Source organism: Marmota monax, unplaced genomic scaffold (genome assembly GCF_021218885.2).
Source record: "Marmota monax isolate L192 unplaced genomic scaffold, Marmota_monax_Labrador192_F-V1.1 WCK01_AAM20220418_F8-fsc00007, whole genome shotgun sequence".
In the NCBI taxonomy this organism is placed as follows: Eukaryota; Metazoa; Chordata; class Mammalia; order Rodentia; family Sciuridae; genus Marmota; species Marmota monax.
Window position 1 is genome coordinate 6,961,920 of NW_026692781.1, and position 23,567 is coordinate 6,985,486.

The 23,567-nt window shown below is 36.3% G+C and overlaps 1 protein-coding gene across 4 annotated transcripts in view; it reads left to right on the forward strand.

The window, feature by feature from the left end:
* Positions 1–23,567, forward strand: part of Metap1d (methionyl aminopeptidase type 1D, mitochondrial) — an 81,688-nt gene that overhangs the window by 40,866 nt on the left and 17,255 nt on the right. For all 4 annotated transcript variants that reach the window (XM_046447472.2, XM_046447473.2, XM_046447474.2 and 1 more), the window contains exon 2: positions 22,001–22,158. In XM_046447472.2, the coding sequence (XP_046303428.1) occupies positions 22,001–22,158 (158 nt within the window). The remainder of the gene's footprint in view (positions 1–22,000; positions 22,159–23,567) is intronic.

The following is a 23,567-nucleotide window of genomic DNA, read 5'->3' on the forward strand; positions in this document are numbered from 1 at the left end:
TGAGGTATTCTTTGTGGAACTAAGTGTTAGGTAAGTAGAGTTGCTCAAACTTCAAGATAGACTTATTGCCTGGTATTGGCGCACACTTGTAATCCCAGTGAATCAGGAGACTGAGACAGGAAAGTCACAAGTTTGAGGCTAGCTTAGCCTCAGCAACTAAGCAAGGCCTAAGCAACTTAGTAAGACCTTGTCTGTAAATAAAAAATAAAAAAGGATAGAGATGTTGCTCAGCGGTTAAGTGGCCTTGGTTTCAATCTGTAGTACCCCCCCCAAAAAAAGGGGGGGGTTAAAAACTTTCTGGGGGCAGGGGTTGTGGCTCAGTGGTGGAGCTAGGGTGCTTGCCTAGCACGTGTAAGGCACTAAGTTCCATCCTCAGCACCACATTAAAAATAAATAAAACAAAGTTATTAAAAAAAGAAAAATATCCTTCTGAAATAAAGTAAAGATATTAAAAAAAAGAGAAACTTACTTTCTTTTACTTACTATTTAGAACTTGAAATAGAAACAACACAAGGATTCCAGCTCTGGGGCTGGTACAGGTATTATAGGAAAGGATGAGACTGGGTCCTGTCTTCTTTAATATTTTCAGGGACACTCAGACTCCATTCTCTTTCTATACAGGTTTGGGAGCAAGAGACTGAAGAATAAGAGATAGGAAGCAGTAGAGTAGATTTTTTCTTTTTCTCTAATTGTTCAAGTGTGGAAATGTTTTCTTTTAAAACCATCTTGTAAATGGTAACAACATTTCCCATAAAATCCTTCAGTATAGCTAAATTATGTGCTTACAGCTGAAGAGTTTCCTAGTTTTTTTTCTTTACAAATGTGTAGAGTTTCAGTTATCCTATGGGTGAATGGGCTAGCCTTAGAACTCAGCCACATTGTTTATGTAAGAAAATGCATTCCAAACAGCTAAGACCACATATTTATCTTAGTATAGAGCTGACTTTATCCATAATATAGATCACTGACTGCCTGAATACTCTTCTCCAAGCTAACTGAACAGTATCATCATCGTTTTGATGGTAAAGTGAAAAACATCTTTAGTAAGACAGAAAATATTTTCTTTGGATATACTGTGACTGGGACTAAATTTCACTTCGCTACATAGTTAAAAAATTGTAGCAATACCATAAATTCATCTGTTTTTCATTTGTCACATATGGTTTTTTATTTATCAACACTCCTAAAACATTGTAGCATATTAATGTAGCTACCTAAACCACAAGTAGATCTTTAGACTTGTGTGGCAAGAGGAATGATAATTATAATCTGCTTCAGGCTACAGACTAGAACGATTCAAAAAGAAAAGTGCATTACTAATGTGCAGAGCTCATAAATTCCCAATGTCAGTTTACCACTTGTGCCGTCAGGCTGGTTGGCTAGAGGCAAAGAGAGTAGAGTTACATATTTATGAGGTTTGAAACTAGCCATCACCAAGTCCAAATATTTCCATTTCAGACTGCTCATGAAAGTGAGCATCATCTAGTCACAGTGGTGGAGTTGAGAGCAGGGTGGGTTTGGTAATGATGAGACATTACTTATAAGTATAAATTCTGACCATTTTAGTCCAGAGATACTTTATATGTAGGATTTCTAGGCTTCATATTTTATTTATTGCCCCTGAGATGCCTACCTGAGAGGCCAAAGGCCATTCTGCAAAAATTCGCTTGCCACCTAAGTTTTTACAGCACAGAAGTGAAAATGAAACTTCTTTCAACTCTGCAGCATTTCTCTAGTCCTTCTAGTGTACAACTTGTATGACTTCCTGCCTCTGTCTGTGATCACAATGGCCAAGCCCAAAACACCTTCAGATCACAGCCAGCACTTGACTGCATACTGTGTTCAGAAACAATCAAGTAGGCAGACCTGATCTCTCTTTTGGGCTCTAGTGTACTTCAGGAGTTTAATGTGTGTAGTGTAATGAACAGCTACAAACCAGGACCCCAGGATACTCCCAAGAAACACATGGCTGTGAACTGCAAGTTAGTAATATGTGAACAACTGTACACTTTCCACTGTCCAGAAGGGCTAGTCCTGGGGCTATTTTAATTTACAGCCCAGGAGCTGTTGCAGACTAATGTCTTTTTTTATTTTTATTTTTTTGGTGGTGCTGAGGATTGAACCTAAGGAATTCTGCATACTAGGCAAGCACTCTACCAACTGAGCTATATCCCCAACCCCCCAATGTCTGTTTTAAATGCTTTGTGTTCCCAAATATAAATAGAAGCATCCCAGATTTAAAGCAACTCTTCGATTTCCTATACTTCTTAGAATTCTTTTTGTTTGTTGGTTGGTAGAGCAATACTTTTTAAACTACATTGTTATTGAAAATTTTCAAATATAGGCAAAATCAGAGAAAGGGGTATACTGAACTCCTCTGTGTTATTACCTGTAAAAATATATTTTTTAATTTTTTTAGTTGTTCATGGCTATTTATGATTTATTTATTTATATGTGGTGATGAGAATAGTTAGGCAAGTGCTCTACCACTGATCCACAACCCCAAGCCCTGTGAAAATATTTTTAATGGAAAAAAATTAGATATTTTTTCTGTCATCTATATGATTGTAATTTTCCAATCTTATAGGTGGAGTTGGAGTTGGATGTAGTATTATGAAACTCATGGAGGAAAATGCCTCAGGAGAGCATTTGCCCTAAGGAGTAGTAGTGAGAGGAGGACTTGTCCTCAACAGCTTAAAGATGCATTGCTCTTTCCTAAGAGAATTCAAGTTGAATAAGAAAGGATTCTAGGAACTAGACAGAGTCTTGTCCAACAGGCTGGCAGATTCATTCTGAATTTAATCTTGTTTAAAGCTCTGGTCTCTTTCCCTAGTTGTAAGACTACGGATATTTTGTAATTGTGCTGTTTGCTCAGTACCTTCAGGCTTTTTGTGTGCCTAGTCTCAGTTACAGTTATATAAAGCTGAATCAGAACAGGACCCCTAAGATGTAAGGCAAAACAAACAAACAACAACAACAAAAAACCTACCTGAATGCTCATCATTGGTTTAAAAAAAAAAAAAAAGGAATGTGATCTTTCTATCTAAGGGAATGCTCTGAAACCACTACAAAATCAGATATATCTGTATTTTTTGTTAGACAGGAACCCTAGCACTGAAAAGATTATGGTTGCCCCACCCCTAACCCAGACACATAATTCAAAACACAGTACAGAATAAACTGTAAAATTAGAATAATTCAGGGGAGAATAAGAATAACAAGTTGAAAGCCAGGCGTAGTAATGTGCGCTGTAATCTCAGCAACTTGGGAGGCTGAGGCAGGAGGATTACAAGTTTGAGGCCACCTTGGTCAACTGAATGAGACCCTGTCTCAAAAAAATAATAATAATTCTAAAAATGTTCTAATTTCCTCCTCCTGGTGATTAGGCCATCACTTTTTTTTTTTTTTGGATGCTTTTATTTCTTTGACAATTACAGCATCTGTTAGTTTACCCAGTCTAGCATTCTGTATTTGGGAAAAGGGAATAATACTTGGCTCCAGGAGGCAAGGTAAGAGAAGAGTGAATGGGCAGTGACAGAAAGGAAAGTCTATTTAACCCCAGTTGTTCTCAACTCACTTCTTCCAGTGGAGAAAGTGTGTGAGTCTGAGTTTTGATATATGCAGGTACATAAAAATAGGGCACTAGATTGTTATACTTCAGTTTATGTTTGTGTATGTTTGGTACTAGAGATTGAGCCCAGGGGTGCTCTAACACTGACCTATATCTCTAGCCCTTTTTATTTTTTATTTTCAGACAGGGTCTTGCTAAGTTGCCCAGCCTGGCCTCAAGCTTGCCATCCTCCTGACTCAGCCTCCTAAACAGCTAGATTACAGGCATGTGCCACCATGCCTGACAAAACTTAAGTTTTTAAAAGAAAGTTTAATATCGTATAAAAATTACATGTATATGTAATAACATCATATTTAATTATAAAAATTCCATTTTTTATAATAACGTCCAAGAAGATAAAATACCTAGGAATAGATAAGTAACAAGAAATCTATAGAACCTATATGAAGAAAACATTAGATTTCATAGAAAACACTGAGTACCATTAAAGATTGTAGTAAATGTGAAGACATCTTTTAAATAAGACAACTAAATATTTTAAGTCATATTCCCTTCATAATTCATAAGTCCAATGTAAACCCAACTGAATGGCCAAAAACACTTTAAACATGGTTGAAATGCAAATAACAAACCAAAAAAAGCATTTGAAATAATATAGTGCTTAATGTTTCTAATTCAGAGAGCAGTTCTAAAAATAAGTCAAATGAAAAACCAAGAGGCCCAGAGATTTCACAAAAGAGGATATGAAAATAAAACATAGGAAAAATTCTTCAACCTCAGGAGTGTCTAATAAAAAAAGTAAAAGCAAGAGATCATTTTTCATTTTGAAAATAAAAAAATGATTAATAATATTAATAATATTTGTGAGGGTGTAGGGAAGTAGGCACTATTGGGAATATAAATGACTACTTTTGTGGAGAGCAACTTTGCAAATATCTCAAAATTTTTCATATTTCTTTTTTTTAATTTTACATAGTTCTTATTTTTTATTATAATTACTTAAACATTAATCAAACAAATTAATGGATTTCACTGTGGCATTTCCATATATGCATCTTTGATCATATCTACCTTCTCTATTATCCTTTCTTGCCCTTCCCTCCCTCCTTTCTTCCCTTTCTCCCCAGTCCTTCCTCTTCCCTAATAGTCTGTCTTCTTTTCTCTCTCTCTCTCCCTCCCCCTCTCTCTCTCTTTTTTTAGTTTCCACAAGCTAGAGAAAGCATATGATATGTTTCTTTCTATGCCTGTCTTATTTCCCTTAACATGATAACCTCTAGTACCGTCCATTTTCTGGCAAATAATATGATTTTGTTAGTCTTCATGGCTGAATAAAATGCCATTGTGTATATATGCCATTTTTTAAAATACGCTTCTCTTTTGGCTTCTGTTGGGAGGGAAGAAGGCTGATTCTATCTCTTGTCTATTATGAGTAGTGCTGCAGTAAACATGGGTATGCAGGTATCTCTTTTGTAAAAATTTTGTGTATTTTTAACTTAAAAATTCTACTGTCAGATGGGCTCGATGGCAGGCCTGTAATCCCAGCAGCTCAAAAGGCTGAGGCTGGAGGATTAAGAGTTCAAAGCCTGCCTCAGCAAAAGTGAGGCACTAAGCAACTGAGTGAGACTCTGTCTCTAAATAAAATACAAAATAGGGCTGGGGATTTGGTTCAGTGATTAAGTGCCCCTGAGTTTAATCCCCAGTACCCTACCCCGCCAAAAAAAAATTCTACTATGAATTTAAATGAAAAAGAATAATTAGTCACATGTGCAGTTGTACATGTAAAAGGCATGAGGTAAACAATACCAAAAAAAGATACCTAAATACTTGTTATTAGTTAATTGACTATGGTTCACATTGGCTATGTGACTCAGCCATACAAGGAAATATTATGAAATCACTAAAGAATATATATGTTTGTTTGTTTTGTGGTTCTGGGTTCAAACCCAGGGCCTTGTGCATATAGGAAACCATCCAGTGAACCACATCCCCAGGCCTATATCCCTATTTTTTGTTAGAGACAAATATCTTCCACATATTAGGGAGAGAAATAAACTACTTTCAAAATAGTAGTTTAATAAAATTATATGTATAAACTATTCATAATATATGGAAAAGTAATGTACTATAAAAATATAACAACAATATACTAGTGGATACATAGAGGAAAAGAAGTGTGTTTGCTGAATGTCAATCAGTAGCGATCATTTGAGGACTCTTTTTACCTTTTTTTTTTTTTTTGGCAGTGCTAGGTATTGAACTTAGGACCTTACTCATGCTAGACAAGTACTCTACCACCATGCTACTTGCTATATACTTTTCTCTTTATCCTTTTTCATTATTCTTATTTAATACAATGCAGGTGCTGTTATAATGAGAAACAAAAAGAATCATGGGCTTCCCATGGACCTGGGTCCTTCTGTGTGGCTTTAGGAGAGAGCTGAGCACAACTCAGGAGGATGACCTTGGACTTGTTGGTTCAAAATGAAAAAGTTGGTAGACAGTGCCTCACATCTGCCACAGCCTCACCAAAGGGCTTCTGTTGGGAGGGAAGTGACCATCTGTCACTTCAATACTGGTTATTAGAAAGCACCTAATTTGGCTGAGTTCCCATCAGTAATCCTAGCGATTTGGGAGAGGCTGAGGCAGGAGGATTGCAAGTTCCAGGCCAGCCTCAGCAACTTAGGCCCTGCCTCAAAATAAAAAGTAAAAAAAAAAAAAAGGACTGGGAATATAGTTCAGTAGCGGAGTGCTGCTGGCATCAGTTCCTAATACCAAAAAAGAAAAAAAAAAAAAAGGAAAAGGAAAAAAAGCCACTAATTCATGTAGACATACGGAACAAAGGGATAAGATGGTTGTCTAGAAGAGTTTTCTGGCATAGTGACTACTCATGTACACCAAATCATCCCTTGACAAGACCCAATGCAAAGGTAAACCATTGAAGATGGAAGGAAAAGGGAAATGCATTTGCTGTTTGTAAATTCATATTTGTGGCTTTCTCTTTTCCTCATTTTTCTTTTACTTGGGGCAGGGGCAAGGTGATTTGAATGTGTTTGTAAAATCTAGTTCTGCATTTCCTTCCACCACTTCTCATCTTCATTTCTGAGGACCCCTCAGCAGGTAAAGACAGCATTGTTGCCCACGGGGAGGCAGTGGCCCTCTGTGTGCTGTTATATATTTTCTTTTTATTAGAGCATTATAATTGCACATAGTATTTGGATTCATTCTGACAAAATTATACATGCAAAAATTTTATTTCAATCCCCATTCCTCCCCTTCTCTTTCTCCTCCCTTTTCTTCCCTCCTCTTTTCTACTGATACTCCTTTTTCTCCTTTATTGATTTATTTTTGATTGGTACTTTATACATATAAATAAAAGTGAAATTCCCTTTGATACATTTAATATGGATATAACATGATTTTGTTAAATTCATTCCATATTTCTTACCCTTTCCCTTCCTTCCTCCCTCCCTCTTGCTCTCTTCCTTCAACTCCAGTTCTTCCCTATAACTTTATGATATCCAATCCCATCCCCAATGACTTTCTTTTCTTTATTTTGCTCTAGCTTCCACAGATGAGAGAAAACATTTGACCCTTGTTTTTCTGAGTCTGGCTTATTTCACTTAGCATGATTTTCTCCATTTCCATCCATTATCAGCAGATGCCATTATTTCATTCTTTTTTTATGGCTGAGTAAAACTCTGTTGTGTATATATGCCACATTCTCTTGATCTATTCATCTATTGACAGGCATCTAGGATGATTCCATAATTTGGCTATTGTGAATTGTGCTGCCATAAACACTGAAGTGACTGTATTGCTATAGTATGCTGATTTTAATTCTTTTGGATAAATACGGAGGAGCAGGATAGCTGGATCATATGCTGTGTATATTTATAGATTTCATGGGCCTGACCCTATCCTCAGAGCTCAGCCTTATTTGGAACTGGGCTCCCTAAATTTTACTCTTTCTTTCTTCCTTTTTTTAACCCCTCTGGTATGGGGGATTGAACCCAGGGACACTTTATTACTGAGCTACATCCCAGCTCCTTTTTATTTTTATTTTTTTGAAACAGGGTCTTGTTAAATTGCTTAGGGCCTCCCTAAGTTGCTGAAGCTGACCTCAATCCTCCTAACTCAGCCTCCCAAGTCACCGAGTTACAGGCGTGCACCAACTTATCCAGTAGATTCTTTTTTTCTTTGGTGGACAAAGTTTTCATAGATTTCCATATAAGAATTACAATTTGACATCTCAGAGATCTGTCTCCATGGGTGTTCACTTGGATTCTGAAAGTAGAGCTAGGGTCTTGAAATGGTTTCTGAATAAACAGTGAAACATGTTTAAAGTCTGTAACTCTTCCTTCTCCCTAACCACATCCTAGATAACCCGCCAATGATGAGTGTCACTTATATGAATAGATTCTCTAGTCTTAGTTTTCAAGTCCCCCCCCCTTTTTTTTCATTCTAGCTGTCTAGATGATTAATGTGACTAGGAAAATACTGTTGACCCACTTAAATCATGTCAAACAACATCCATTGCTCATCTACATAACGAAATACCATTGAACATTATATCTTTAAGTGTGGGATCCAGTGAACTACAAAATAATGTTTTAGACATTTGAGTTATAAAATAAAATATAACACATTGAAACTAACTATAGCATTATTGTACACTAATCAATGGTAACTGTTAGTGAAAATCATTTTAGAAACCAAAACAGCTAATGCATTTCTGTTTTAGTAGTTAGAGGAGGTAGGGGTGGTTGCATGCCACAGTGTGAGTTTAAGAAAAGTCTTTCTGTCAAAGTATGTTTTAATATTACTTGTTTATTATAGGATTTATTATAAATAGTTGGTTTTTTGATTGCTAATCAGTGGTTGTAAAAATAATGGTTTTCTGAAAAAAATTGTTTGACTTTTTATCCTAGTTTTATTAAACTGGTCTTTGAATAATTTTAAAGACAACCAATTTACAGTTGAAACTATTTTGATCAATGATCTGATAACAAAGATAAGCTTTGACAGCTTTTTAAAACTTTGTAAGGACATCATTTGCACAGCATTTAAGTAAATGCAAAATTTAAAGGCAATGAATTTAGGCTATCAGGTTTCCATGGTTACACCTTTCCAAGTTACTTTGTGTATTGTGTAAATAGGACTGTGAGTCACTGATAATTATTTGTTATTTGTTTGTTCTGTTGATAATTCTGTGTTTAGCTGAATTTAATACAGTTCACACCATGTGCTTTGGTTTATGTATATTTTAGTGTTTGTGATTGACAGTGATTGAGCATTTCTTATGGAGTGCTTGCCTTTTTTGTCATAAATGATGTATGTTGGTAGTGCTTGAAATGTAAATAAGTTCTTTCTGTATCACTGTCTAATAAACAGGAATTTTTATGCAAAGAAGACTTCTTGGTACCTTTCAACAATAAGGTTTGGTGAGCTTTAGAATATTTCTGTTAAACATTGTACACCAAGACAAATATGTTTAAGTTTTTGCAGACTTTAATTTACTAAGGTTACTGAGGACAACATAGTGTTTCATGGCTAAGCACTGCATTGACTGGATACTATTTAGTAACTGAATAAAAATAGCATTTAGAGGCTGGAGGTGTGACTCAGAAGTAGAGCACTTGCCTTAGCATATGCTAGGCCCTGGGTTCTGTCCTCCACCCTGGGGTTTGCGGGGTGGAGGAGAAAAAGCAGCATTTGGATTTAACTCTTTTTGGGAGAGGAGGAGGTGCCAGGGATTGAACTCAGCGGCACTTGATCAATGAGCCACATCCCCAGTCCTTTTTTGTGTTTTATTTAGAGACAGGGTGTTACTGAGTTGCTTAGAGCCTCGCCTTTGCTGAAGCTGGCTTTGAACTCACGATCTTCCTGCTTCAGCCTCCCAAGCAGACCTTTATAGAGAATATTTTCACGCAAGGTGGAATATTTCTATAATGTGATTTCTCCCAACCCACCTTCTGCACAATTTAAGAGCTATTCTGTACATGGTTTTGTTAAGAAGGGTATAAGTCTTGAGAAAATCCAGGGCCTTTACCTCTATGAGTGAAAGAAGAGTTTCCCTAGAAATCCCCATTAACCATCACCATATTAGCAAGGTTCCATCAGGAACTCTCAGGAAAAACAAAAACAAAAACAAAAAAAAACATATGCTTTCTCTCAGTACACTACAATCATCAGATGTTATTCAGTTCGTAAAGTGTTTTTACATCTTCAGTGTTGTTGTTTGATGGTTAGGGTGGCCCTATGATGAAGTCAGAAGAGATCCAATGCTGTAGATATGTGGCTTTAAAATAGCAGCTCTGGGAACCATCTAGGATCTCATGATTACTTTTCGATTTACTTACTTTGTGGATTATCCAAAAGCATGTTTTCAAATTCAGACTGGTTTCTACCTATTGATTAGTGCATTTTAGAGTGACCTCCTCCCACAGTCAGCTACCAATGATAGTAGTAATTATCATTTATTGAGGGTTTACTTTGTATTGCTTTCTAGCTATCATATCATACAATTATCATAGCAACATGGTAGGGAAATATTATTCCTGATAACAAATAGGGAGGAGACTAAGTTTTAGAGATTAACTAATATATTCAGGTACACCAGTGAGTACTCAGAGAAGAAAATCCAATTTAAGCAAGAACTCAAGTAAATATAATTAGGAAGGCACATCTTTTAGAAGAAAGCCCCCATGATACATTCACAAGCAAAGTATAAAGTGTTTTAAATTCCACACTATTTCCTACGTCCCCAATTTTTTATGTTTTACTAGGTATTTGGTGGTTGGTTTTCTTTTTGTAACATCCTGGTAGACATGCAGTTCAAAAAATGTTCAATACACCTCACATTAGACAGTAAATATGTTTTTAATATTTTGTACATCAGATATTTGAGAACTTTGGCAATATTGAAGACATTAGTATAAAGAAGACATAAAATTGTCATTCTACTAAGTGTGAATAATTTTGGTCAGCTAAGGTTTTCAATAATATTGTGTTTTCAGATATGAGAAGCAGCCTGCTACACACAGATAAAAAGTACACATTTTCTTGTTGGTAGTGGTGAAGTTTTTAAATTTTTGATCTTTAGTACAAAAAAATAGTTAACTATTCATATATTTAAAAAAAAGAAGGGCCAGATTATAAACAGGCTTCTGTGGAATTCCCCCTTTTAATTCTATACCATTTTAATACATTGAATTTTTTGCTTTAAAGCCTAAAAGTATGGGTGATTATTTATTCATTTGGTTAACCAAGTATATCTAGTTGAATTGAATGTAAAATTATTTGTGGCAATATAACTATATGAAGTCCAAAAGTCTGCCTTCAGAAAATTTAGAGTTTTTCTTTACCAAAAAGGCTACTATGTATTTTCTCTTTATTTTCCTGATTGAAAATAACTCCTGGACGAGTGATCTTTGCTTGTCTTGAATCAGTAGAATTTCAACTATAAAAGCATGGAAATATATTATTTTCTTGAGGCTTTGGCTTTTGTCACTTTAGGTCATGATTATTGACCTACCTACCTACTATTCCTATTGCCTGGTAATGCAGCAGAAACAAAATTCCCAAAACTGTAAAAATAATATTCAGATGTTTTATTTCATGCCTCTCATTTGAAGTTGTACAATGAAGACATACTTAGGAATGTATTAAATGTAGGGTTGGGGGAGATATTTTGCATTTGGTATTGCTACCACAGTTTTGGTTAAAACTGAGCTATTTTATAACAATTGCTTTCTTATACATCAATAACTTTAAATGGCTCATCAGCAAGAAAGGAAGACAGGCAGGCAGGCAGGCATCTAATGGTATACATATGGCATGTTCCATATAGACACCATTATAAAACAAGGACTAAAGTTATGCTCTTTTCAAATGCCTTAATACACTTTTAAAATATTCATATTAAAACAGTTCCTTTGATCAGAAACTGTAGGTTCCCATATCATCTAATACTGTGTATTTAAATTCAGAATAACTAATAATTTAAGTAGCATTTTACATGACAGTAGTATTTTGGTAGTCTTTTTTTTTTAAGAATTAAAGAAGGACTTTCTTACTACATCCGTTTTTTAAAATATGACTTTTTTTATATGGACATTCTCTAAAATTGAATTCTATGTGTGATTTCTGTGAAATTGCCCTTTCTGGTTCCTATTTATGTGCTTTAATAAAAAATTGTTCTATCTTCCTCTTCTTGAACTGAAGTGTGTGAGGTAACAGGAATGTTTCTTTTGAGAGACTTCGTAAAGTTGAAATTTGCCAGATGTTCCACACTAACCTAGAAGTGTGCATTCCCTGGGTACCAGGACTGGGTGACATTCCTTCCTGTTCTTTTGACAGCGTTTTGGTTTTGGTTCATTTTGTTGTTGTGCTTCTACTCTGATTAGAACTTGTCTTTTATTCTGTATTTAAATGATATCACGGCATGCAGAAAATCTGGCAAAGAAAATGATATTTTGATGACATTTTTCACAGGGCTCAACTGGAATGAATTATTACATTTTAACCACAGCTCTAATAAACAGCTCCTTTATTTCCCCTGGAAGGATACAGTATTTCTTTGTCCAAGAAGTTGCCTGAGTATATGTATTGTTGAAGTGCTAAAAAGCTGCTTTTCTCTAAACTTTAGCTGAGACACAATGGGATTTGCTCAGCATACACCATTTCAGTGTGACTCAATGTTTTCTGATTATAAAGATGAATTTATATTTAAATTTTGTGAAGTAAATATTCTTATCTTAAATGAAGACACTTCATAAAACAGTCTTATTTCTTTATACAAATTGATCATGTCCTTGTAATTCCCACTGGTCCACCATATGATCTGCTTACACTTTGAGCTCTTACTGCAGTCTTTGGCATTCTTCTCTGACCTATAGTTGAGCTAGCCTAAAAGATTTTTTTCCTGGGCCCATAAGTACAAGTCCATATTATTAAGTAGGGATGTTTATTGATCTGTGTTTCTAGAGTAGACCAATCGGTGTGTGTGTGTTTCCAAAGAGGAGGGAAATGCTTCTTATTTAACTAAATCCTTGGGTTCTGATGGTATATATTAATGCATAGTTCAAATTCAACTTTTGTAAAGAAACAAAATAAAGTATTTTCCTAAACCATTTTTGAGCTTATTATTGATGTTATACTCTACTTGTTGCTATTAAAATTTTACAAAGGAGAAGGGATGTAGCATAGAGCCAACTTTCTGATGAAGCCTTGGGGAAGGTCATGTTTTGCTCTGACCTGGGGACCATTCTTGAATGTTGTTATTATTAGAAGAGGGTGCCCCCAGGCTGCCCCCCTTCCTTTCCCAGAAGTGCCCTAAGTGTGACTGACTTTCAGTTTATCTTTTCTAGAACCAGGACTCCAGTCTTTGGGTTATGGCTTCATGATGAGTTCCACAGACTAGTGTCCATCATTTGACCATTTAGTTTTAATCCTATTTTAGTATTCAAATGATGCGTTCTTATAGAAATTGCCAACTCAGGTAGGCATAGCGGTGCATGCCCAGAATTCCAGCTTTTTGGGAGGCTGGGGCAAGAGAATCACAAGTTCAAGGCCAACCTGAGCAAATGAAGGAGTCTCAGAAAGAGCTAGGGATGTAGCTCAATGGTAAAGTCTCCTTGGGTTCAATCCCCAGTACCTCAAAAAAAAAATTTTTTTTTTGCCAACTTAGAGCATTAAGCAACTAGAATGAATTCGTATGTTTCAACATAAAATTGAGTTATGACTAATCTCTTACAATATTGTACACATTTCCTTTTTATTTCCATGGAGTCTTTGTGAGTATTATAGCAGTCTTTGCTATAAATAACTACAAGGACAATACTGTTGGATGTCAAGTAGAATCTTTATTTCAGACAAGTATTTGTGCCAGTATATGTTACACTCAACCATGTGCTTTATTTTGAGCATTAAAGAAAATGAGCTGTTTTCCAACACCTGCATACCAACTGGGCCTGCATCCTCTTTAGAAATGCTTAATAAACACTGTAGCTTTATCATCCAGAGGTGATTTCCAAGTAATTAGGCCTTCCCAAATTATTCTTATAGGTTTGTGAAACAGATATAGTTTTCTCTCTGTAACAGCATCTTAGCTTGAAATCCAGGAAGCAGTGGTGTATGTTGTCCATAGCCATGATTTCCTGAATTGGAGAAAAAGTGTGGAAAGCATCTGGGAGAAAGGAGGCTCTTTACCAGCTTGTTTCCTGTAAGTTCAATTGGAAGACCTTGTCTGTGCAAATAGATTTCAAAATAGAGCCTGCCCTTTGACTGTCTCCATAATTACATGGCTCACTCTGTATTTTATTTGGCAGCCAGAGCAGTTAACCCCTGGAAGGAAGGGGCTGATGGCATGCCTGTCTTGGCTTCCCAGACATGTCCATGGGAATGAATAAACCACTGTTTGGAGAAGTCCACAGCTGAAAACACTAGAATGGTCCTTAGCTGAATTGAAACTCTTTGGAAACAAATTTAATCATGTTTATTATGATTGGTTTAAAAAGTTCACTTTGTCTTTAGTGTGTGGATTGTAGAGCAGTATTAATTGTTTTTTAAAAATTGGGAGTTAGGGGAGTTCCTTGTTGCTTTGATGTAATCAACATCTGTCAACTGAATGAATTTGCTTTTGTTTAGTTTCAAGGGCCCTGTCCTTTAGCTTTGCCCAGTCAGTATCTGCTCCAGCCTGGGGCATTCTCTAGTTTGTGTGTGTGTGTGTGTGTGTGTATGTGTTTGTGTGTGTGTGTCCTTCAACAAATACACAGGTTATGCCTTGTGAAATGTGAGCTTCTCTTCTACTTTATAGTTGTCTTGAAATGGGAAGGAACCTTCATTTTTTTCCTCACCTACTTTTGAAACATGTGCAACTTAGTAGGAGATTACAAAAATCAATGAAAGAGTTATATTCAGTGATACAGACTATTTAATTTTTCTTTCACAACATTTGTACAAGTTATGACACATTTCAAGCAGACAGTCAGTGTTTTAGGTCAAGAAATATGAGGCGTAATGCATTTGCAGTGTTCTCTTGGACTTGAAGCACACAATATAAGAGCCGATACTCCTACTCTGGGTAATTGGTTGGAGTTCATGAAGTGTGATCTTTCCGTGGTTCTAAATCAGCACTTGGAAAATGTATTCCTATGGTATGGTCCCTTTTGAGCCTAGTAGGAGGCATCATTTTTAAACAGTAAAAATATATATCAGATTGCTGTCACAAACAAAGTCAGTTGCTGTTTTTAGTTTAGTTTTTTTTTTTTTGTTAATATTAATGTATTATTTAAGCAATCATTTAGTTTAAAATTATCAATGAGTATAAGAACCATATTTGAAAATGAATTAGCAAAACATTGTTGCTTTCTCTCTTGGTAATCATAAATCATTTAAATCTGGCAGGCATTCCTCCCTTCATCCAAAATAATTGCCTCCATTTGTAAAATCAATTAGATGTTAATATGCTATAAATAATAGTTTTGTTACTAGATTTTGGCATTTGCTGATCATTATGAAAAAACTATATTCAGTAAGACATTTTACAGGGTGTCTTTTAAATTACCTATTATCTCTGGTTGACATTGTTAGCTAATGTAAAGTAGTACCAGGCTACTTTATTGTGTTGTTTTCTACCCAGATATTTGATCCCTCTGAAATGAAACCTAACTGAGGATTGATGGCACGCTGCAGGGTGAAAGTGCTTCCCTGGAAATGCACAATGAAAAATATAGGTGTTGGTAGCCCACACTTGAGTACAAATGTACTTTGTTCAGTTTACAACTGCTTAAAATAATAAGCATTTAAAATGCCTCTTGGAAAGTTCATTCAGACCGCTCCCTTAAAAATACTTGTTGACCAAAAGAAAACTCACATTTTCAAGGGTAAAATCGACTTAATTAAGGGTCATTAGTAAAGGTGCACATAAAAACCCAGGGCTCAGTGGGTGAAATGGAAGCATTTCATTATGTGGTATAGAATGCATGAGCAGATAACAATTAAAATGGACCCTGAGTAAGAGGCCAATAAATATAGGGCATGTTGTGTGCAGCACCATTAGTTATTTAAAATGCACTCCTCCCTCCAGCATACTTGAATTCTGTAGTCCCACCTTTCAGACAATCTGTAAAGCGAAATAAAAGGCAGCGTTTGGAAATTGATGTTATTACCAAATATGAAAATATTTAAAACCATAACCTAGATTTACATTCCAAATACAAATTTAAAATGTGTAGCAGTATCCAGAGGACATATAGCAATTTCAAGAGACATTCAGGCTGCACAGTGTGCTCCTCTATGGAGGGAAAGAAGCAGTTGCCTATAATTTTCAGCATTCAGCTCAAACTAGGCTGTGATAGAATTTTTATGACACTGAAAATAATTCTTATCATTACCTTTGATAACAGTAAATATTCTAGTATTCATAACAAATAACGTATAGCTTTACTGCCCATGCCAACCCTATGTAGAGTTTCTGTTAGGCAATCATCAGTAACAACACTGTGTGATCATCATTTTCAAGATCAAATTAGTACCAAGCAGCCCCTTGCTGCTCTGGGCTCCCCTGCTCTCCTGAGTTTTCTGCTGATTTCCCATGGGCATCTCCTGAACTTCAGATTAGTCTACTTGCCCTTTGCATTTATTAGTGCACACCTGCATCTTGTTCCCCCAAATCGCTTTACCAAAGGAGGGTGTGCTGTAGGTCCTAGGTGAATGACAGTGCAGAGAGGACAGGTCTGATGGGACTTTGCTGATTCTTCAGTCTTTGAGGATGGTCACTGAGCACCAAATAAGTTCTAACATGACAGTAATAATAAGTTGAAAGTTAGATACTGTTACATCAATGGTGCTTTTATAAAGCAAAGAAATATTTAGAAAACTCAACAGACCTTTTCTACAGTGTTATATATTCAGATACTATAGTTTGGGTATCCTTTCTGTGACCCTGAATAAAATGGGAACTTGGATTTTAATTTTTTCTCATTCTACATTTAGAAATTTTAATTACTACTTATTAATTACAATATGATAAATAGGACCAATGATATCCCATCTTTGCTCCCCACCACCAAGGCTAATTGGAGGACCATTATCTTCTGAAGGTAACATGACTTAAGCCCATTTGTTCATTTCACCTGTGAAAACACTAGATTTTTTTTCTGGTTTATAATGAATAGTTAGTGGAATAAACACGGTATGGTACCTTATTATCCTGTTAACTTTTGACAACATGTATAGGGTGTCCTTTATTAGATTGAAAGAAAAGGTCTTGCTTCAAATACAAAAGTATCTTATAAAAGTGGAATTGCTGAGTACTCTGCAGAACCAAAACCGTCTATAAATTATCTATGTTCAGACTGAGTTTCTGATGCTTAGAATTTTGCCATCCAATCACATGTTGGTGTACTTTCAACTTTTTGACAGTGAGTCTGTCATTTGGTAGAATAGGTTGGTTGGCATCCAAAAGTGAATGCCTCAAAAGCTTCTCCCAGTAGAGAACTGAGTACTTCATACTTCAAGTTTAAGAACACAGAAAAGATTCCCCCATGATAACTGTGTACTCAAACTTGATAATACTTAACATAATGATGATGTCTCCTTTGTGTAATTGGCCACATTGAAAAAAAAATAATTGTATGAGTCCTAAAATTGACCAGAAGCTACATCATCCCATTACCTGGAATGTAGCATGACAATCAAATGTTGCCAAAGGAAGGCACACATGTTAGAGCTGCTGGGACCTCCAGGAGTCTGAGTGCAATTTTCTCATGTTACTAAGCCCCTAGATCTTCATGGGTAAACATCTGTGAAGTGCTCTGCACAGATCTTGGCACCAGGAAATTCTCTGTCAGTCAGTGTCAATGACAGGACTCCTGACAGGATTGAGAGGAAAACTTCACCTCTTAAGGTGCCATTCAGTGCTGTGTCACTCTGGCCCTGTTTTTCATTACTTCTGTCACCATCTGATATAATCTAATGTATTGTTGATGTGTTTATTGTCTGCCTCAAGGCCCCTACAAGAACATAGCTCCTTGAGAGCAAGGACCAAGTCTCCTTATTCACCACTGTTTTCCTTGCTTCCAGAGTGTGGCACATCACAAAAGTTCAGCAGATACATTTGTTGTTAAATGAAAGAATAAATTTAGAGGCCCCACAGAGAAGAGAGGAAAATAAATGGACATTTATGGAGCACCTATATTTTGTAAATGGTTTACATATATATTCTTTTAGGTAATGCTCCATCGGCCTCATGGTAGGAAGAGCACTTTAATTCCCATTTAATAGCAAAGAAAGTGGGACTCAAGAAGTTTTGAAAACTCAGACTTGTCTGTCTTCACAGTTCATGCTCTTTTCACTACTACAGTGCCTCCTGATTAGATCGTCTCTATGAATTTTCATGAAAAATATCTTCACTCTAAATCTTAATCTCCATATGATATATTTTTCATGATTTAAAAAAAATCTAGCCGGGCACAGTGGTGCACACCTATAATCCCAACGGCTTGGGAGGCTGAGGCAAGAGGATCGCAAGTTCAAAGCCAGCCTCAGCAAAAGCCAGGTACTAAGCAACTCAGTGAGACCCTGTCTCTACGTAAAATAAAAAATAGGGCTGGGGATGTGGCTGAGTGGTCAAGTGCCCCTGAGTTCAATCCCTGGTCCCCGCCCCCCCAAAAAACTTTCCTTAAAATCCCACCCCTGGAATTAGCATTATCTACTAAGCTTTCTAACTAATAGGACTTATAGAGCTGCTGAACATTGTTGGGAGACAGCTTGCAATGGCAGACACAGCCCTGGGTCTGAACTTGGAGGGCTTTAGCCTGGGGTCTGGTCAATTATTACTAGAGATGAGAGCCTTAGTTCCTCATCTATAAAATAGTGACCTGCCTACCTGACAGTTGGTAAGAAGTAATATATGTAGAGCACCTGGCACTCAGCTTAAGCAAAGAAAGTAATCACTAAATATGAATCACTATTACTATTTTTGTTAGTATCGTCATTGTTAACAGTAAGCATAATACATACTTTTCGCAGAAGGGAAACACTTGTGAGTTTTTCTTTTGTGTTGTCTTTTGTGTCTTGTATGTGCTCCTGCCTAGAAATGCAGTTAGGGGATACAATCTTGGATTGATTTCCACCTGAGTTTCTCCAAATTTTCCATTCCATATCCACAGACTGCCCAACTAACTTCTGTCAACTACCTCACTGCCTCACTTTGTGTTCGTCAACAAAGAGAACTTGGCTTAAAGGAATGGATAGATTAGGTCAAACCAGCACCACTTTTGGAAAATTATAATAGTAACAATACAATAGTTCCATGTGTATTTGCTCTTTTTTTTTTTTTTTTTTTTGGTATCAGGAATTGAACCTAGGGAACTTAACCACTGAGGCACATCACAGCCTTTTAAAAAAAATTTTATTCTGAAACAGAGAAACAGGGTCTTGCTAAGTTGCTGAGACTGGCCTTGAACTTGCGATTCCACTACCTCAGCCTCCTAAGTCACTAGGATTACAGGCATGCAGCATTGCAACCTGCTCATCTTTATTCTTGAGCCTGTGAGAGAAGTAATATAATTCGTGGAGGCAACTTGACCTGCTTTCCCTCAACCTTAGCACTTACTGTGTATCTTTGTATCTTCAACTGGAGTAATAAACACAATCTGTAGGTTCTTGTGAAGATTAATAAGCTAAGATGTAAAGTGCCTTATACGGTTAATTGACATTCAGTATTACAAGCTATAGTGGAGCCCATGTTTTCTTTTCCATTTTACATTTTAAACATTCTTGAAGGGTGTCTTTACTGGGTATCTGCAGAATACAAGGAATTTTCATATTCCTTATTCCAATTAATTAATACCTGAGATCCAAAAGAAGACATTTTTTTCAGGACCATACAGCTAATAAGAGGAGCAAAGTCAAAAGTCTAGACTTCTATTTTTCCACTGTTTTCTTTTCCTAAGACACTTCCCACCACTTACATGTCAGTTGACAATCCTGGGGTCATTAGGGAAACAGTTTAGGACATAAGGTACCCACGACTGTCAAGTAACTCTTTTTTTTTTTTTAAGTCAAATGTGGTAGTGCTTGCCCATAGTCCCAGCTACTTGGGAGGCTGAGGAAGATGGACAGCTTGTGCCCATGAGTTCAAGACCAGCCTGGGCAACATATAAAGACCTTGTCTCAATAACAACTTAAAGATATGATATTTCTGACCTTTTATCTTGTTGTGGAATTGTTTAAAATAGGTACCCCAAACCCAAGGGGACTGATAATGTGGCTCAGTGGTAAACCATGTGCTCACTAGTAGACCATGTGCTGAGCATATGCCAGGCTCTGGGTTCAGTCCCCAGCACTGCAAAAAAAAAAAAAAAAAAAGTACCCAAAATACCCCTGTACGTTTGATTCAGTTTGATTCAGCAGTATTACTTTCAACTTTACAAAAAACATAATTGAATGAAATTTTTGACCCTGACTTACTGACCACTGGAGTTTGTTTGCATCAGTGCCTTTTCCCTTATCAATGAGAGATACTGAGTTTGGGGGCCAATACTCACCTGCAGTTAGTGTTTCCATTAAGTTTTACAGCTGAAATGTTACTCTAGGCCAGTAGTTCTCAAGCACAGAGGTACAGGCAGATCACCCCAAGAGTTTGTTAAAGCACAGATTGTTGTCCTCACCCTCAGAGCTTCTGAGTCAGTAGATGGAGGAGAGGGCCTGGAATTTGCATTTTTTCCCCATGTGTTGCTGATATTGCTCATCTGAGAACCTCATTGTGAGAACCAATGCTCTAGAGCAGGAGTCAGCAAACTTCTATAAATGGCCTTATGGTAAATATTTTTTGTTTGTTGGCCATATATCTTTGTCACAACTACTGAACTCTATCACTGTAGCTCAGAATCAGCCATAAACAATTATAAGTGAATAAGGGTAGCTATAGGAACTGAAATTTTATGTAATTTCTTGTGTTACAAAGTATTTCTCTTTTGATTTCCTTCAACTACTTATAAATGTAATTTTTTTAAATTTTTATTTTTTTTTTAAGTCTTTGGCTTTATAAAAAGAGGGGCAAGTAGGCCAGATTTTGGCCCATAGGCTGTGTTTGCCAACTCCTGCCATGTAGTTGTGATTTGTTGATTTGTGATTTTTAAACTAAAAATGTTTTAACTAATTGTGATACAAGTGGATGGTTTCAAATATATAATAGTATAGAAGAAAATAAAATGAATCAAAATGTGTTCCCACCTCTAGCCTTAATCACATGCTCCACAGATAACCACTATTGATAAATATTCATTTCCAGAAATTTTATAGGCTTGAACAAGCTTATATAAATAAGTGTACAGCTTTTTACATTCATGAGCTTCTTATAGGGGATGTGGGGCATAGCTCAGATGTGGAGCATTTGCCTAGCATGATCAAAGCCCTGGGTTTGATTCCCAGCACTGTCCCTGCTTTCCCAAATTTGTGTGGGCTTCTTATGGACTTTTCAGCATTTACGTTTTATCCTAACAATGTATTATTACATCTTTCCTTGTCAATACTTAGAGATGACTTAGCTTATTCTTTTTAACAGCCCCAGAGTTTTCAATTGTGTAAATGTGCTATAATATTTAACCAAGTTCCCATTGATGTTTCCCATTTGGAAACATTTAGGTAGTTCCCCCCCCCCTTTTTTTTCACTCAAAACAGTGTTTCAGTGATGGTACATCTTCACACATCCATCATTGCGTAACATCCACAGGATAAAGTCTGGCGAGATGAATTGCTGAGTCAAAAGATATGTGCATTTAAAATTTTGATAGAAATTTCTAAATTCCTGTTGTGATTACTTTAAGGCCCTCTGTCCATTTGCTTTCAGGGTTATACCTACATTTTTGCTATTTGGTCTTTTTCTGATTTGAGCATTCATCACAATGAATTTCAGTATAATGCCTTGATGCACATGAACTTAACACACTGTAATCCTATGGAGGGCAAAAGTGCAGCTGGCAATTTGTCTCTGATTCTTGAAATGAAAATGGCTTTAAAGAATATAAAGCCATCAAAATAGTGCCCTGAATTCTAGGGTTATCCTGGACATTGTCACACAAGGTACCACAGTAGAAATTGTTCTTTTTACAGACTTGGTGTTTAGCACATGTTTCTATATGTTTGTTTCCCATTACAGTAGAGTTTTCCATTGTCAGGCATTTATGTAAACATAGTATTAGCTAATAAATATGCTGTGCTACTCTTGTACTAGAACTTGGAATACAATTGCTTTCCTTTCTGTTTGGGGCTTTTCCTTTTTGACGCAATAAAGGATTAGAATAATGATTTAGTAGGCAACAACACAACACCTTCAAGTGCAAGCACTGTTAGTTTTGTTTCTTTTTTCTTTTTCTTTCTTTCTTTCTTTTTTTTTTACTTAAAATACATTTCTGTTCATAGGTTGTCATAGAATTTTCTCTGCACCACTCAATCATATCTACTTACACAAGCAGTCAAGCAGTCAACAAAGAAGAAATTTCTTTTTTCGAAGACAAAGAGATATTTCACACAGTATAGTTGTGCCGGCTGCAGTTTCTCCAGCGCATCCAGTTCCTAAGGTACGGTATTGCCTATTATTTCCAGCCAAGATAAAGATTGACTGCAGAAGTGATCAAATGTTTTTTGCACCTTTGATTTCCAGGCCATTTAAGTCATAATTTAAAACTTGGTTTGTGATTTAAAATTATGATGTGAGAAGTTTTAACATCCTGTAGTTCTAGAACATTAATTTTTAAAAAGAAAGCTTTGAGTGTAGAACTGCTTAGCTTGTTTAGAATTTAAATTTCTATCCTGAAATTTTCTATATTAAATTTCTAACATGAAGATAAAAACTATACATATGTGGTTTCCAAACTTTTAGGAAAGAAAATAACTATAAAATTGGGATGATTCAAGAGAGATTACATGAAACTAACGCACTGGATTTTTTTTAAAAGCTTGCTCTTATACTTTCCATTTCATTAGTGCTGCTATCTTTGAATTGTCCTTTAGAGTAAATTAAATAAAATATCTTGTTTGAGAGCATTGTTGACTTTTTTTTTTCAGAGATTGCAATTCTGTGGAAAGACAATCTGACCATTTTTCAAAATGAAATATAAAGGAGCTCTGTGGGTCATTTAGTAAGAGTAGCTAAAAGAAATATGAATTTGTCACAAAACCACTGCTTTCTTCCTTTTGCAGTTTTTAAAATGTTTAACAGCGAACCCATATTAAGAATGTTTTACCTCCTGAAGGTGAATGGCCCATTTTGTTGCAGGAGCTCATGAGAAAAGAAAGACCACCAGAACCCAGAATACATTCCTGGCTTGGCTGAGGCCTGGCCATCATAGTGAGAGCCAGTATTTGGTATTAGTCACAAAATTGATATTACTTTTCCTTAGGAAAAAGAAAAAGAAATTGCCAGATAGGTAAAAGGATTTTTTTAGACATATCAATCAATTTCAAGAACAACCCAATATCCTCTCTGCCAGGTTACAGAGCCAGAATACAGACAAGATCACAAGCTGTTTGGGGGTAAACCTGGTGAGCTGTGGGCATTAGTGGGGTGACTGGAATAGAGTAGATGCTTCTTCAGGGCTCAGCTGTGGCAGCCCAGGCAGTGCTGTTGCTTGAATCAGAAAAGCCCCTCTGACTGGAGAATAAGAGAAGATCCTAAAACCCAGCATGGCACTCTTCACAAAGAGAAGAACCCTAATTGCATCCTTTCCAGAGTTGTGTGATGTCCCCATTGAATGGTGTTATCTCCCTCACCCTCCTGTCCCAAACTTCTGTGGCATCTTACTGTGTTCTGTTAAACAATGCTTGTGTACAATTGCTATAAATAACTTACAAAAGGGCTGTACAAAACCTCTGGACTAAAAGAAGCTCTGTAGAGGATAGTATTATTTCCTGAATATGCCAATGAGTTTAGGTAAGTGGTGGAGGATGGTGTCTACAAGAGTGATCAGGGTTGAATTTTTTTAAATTT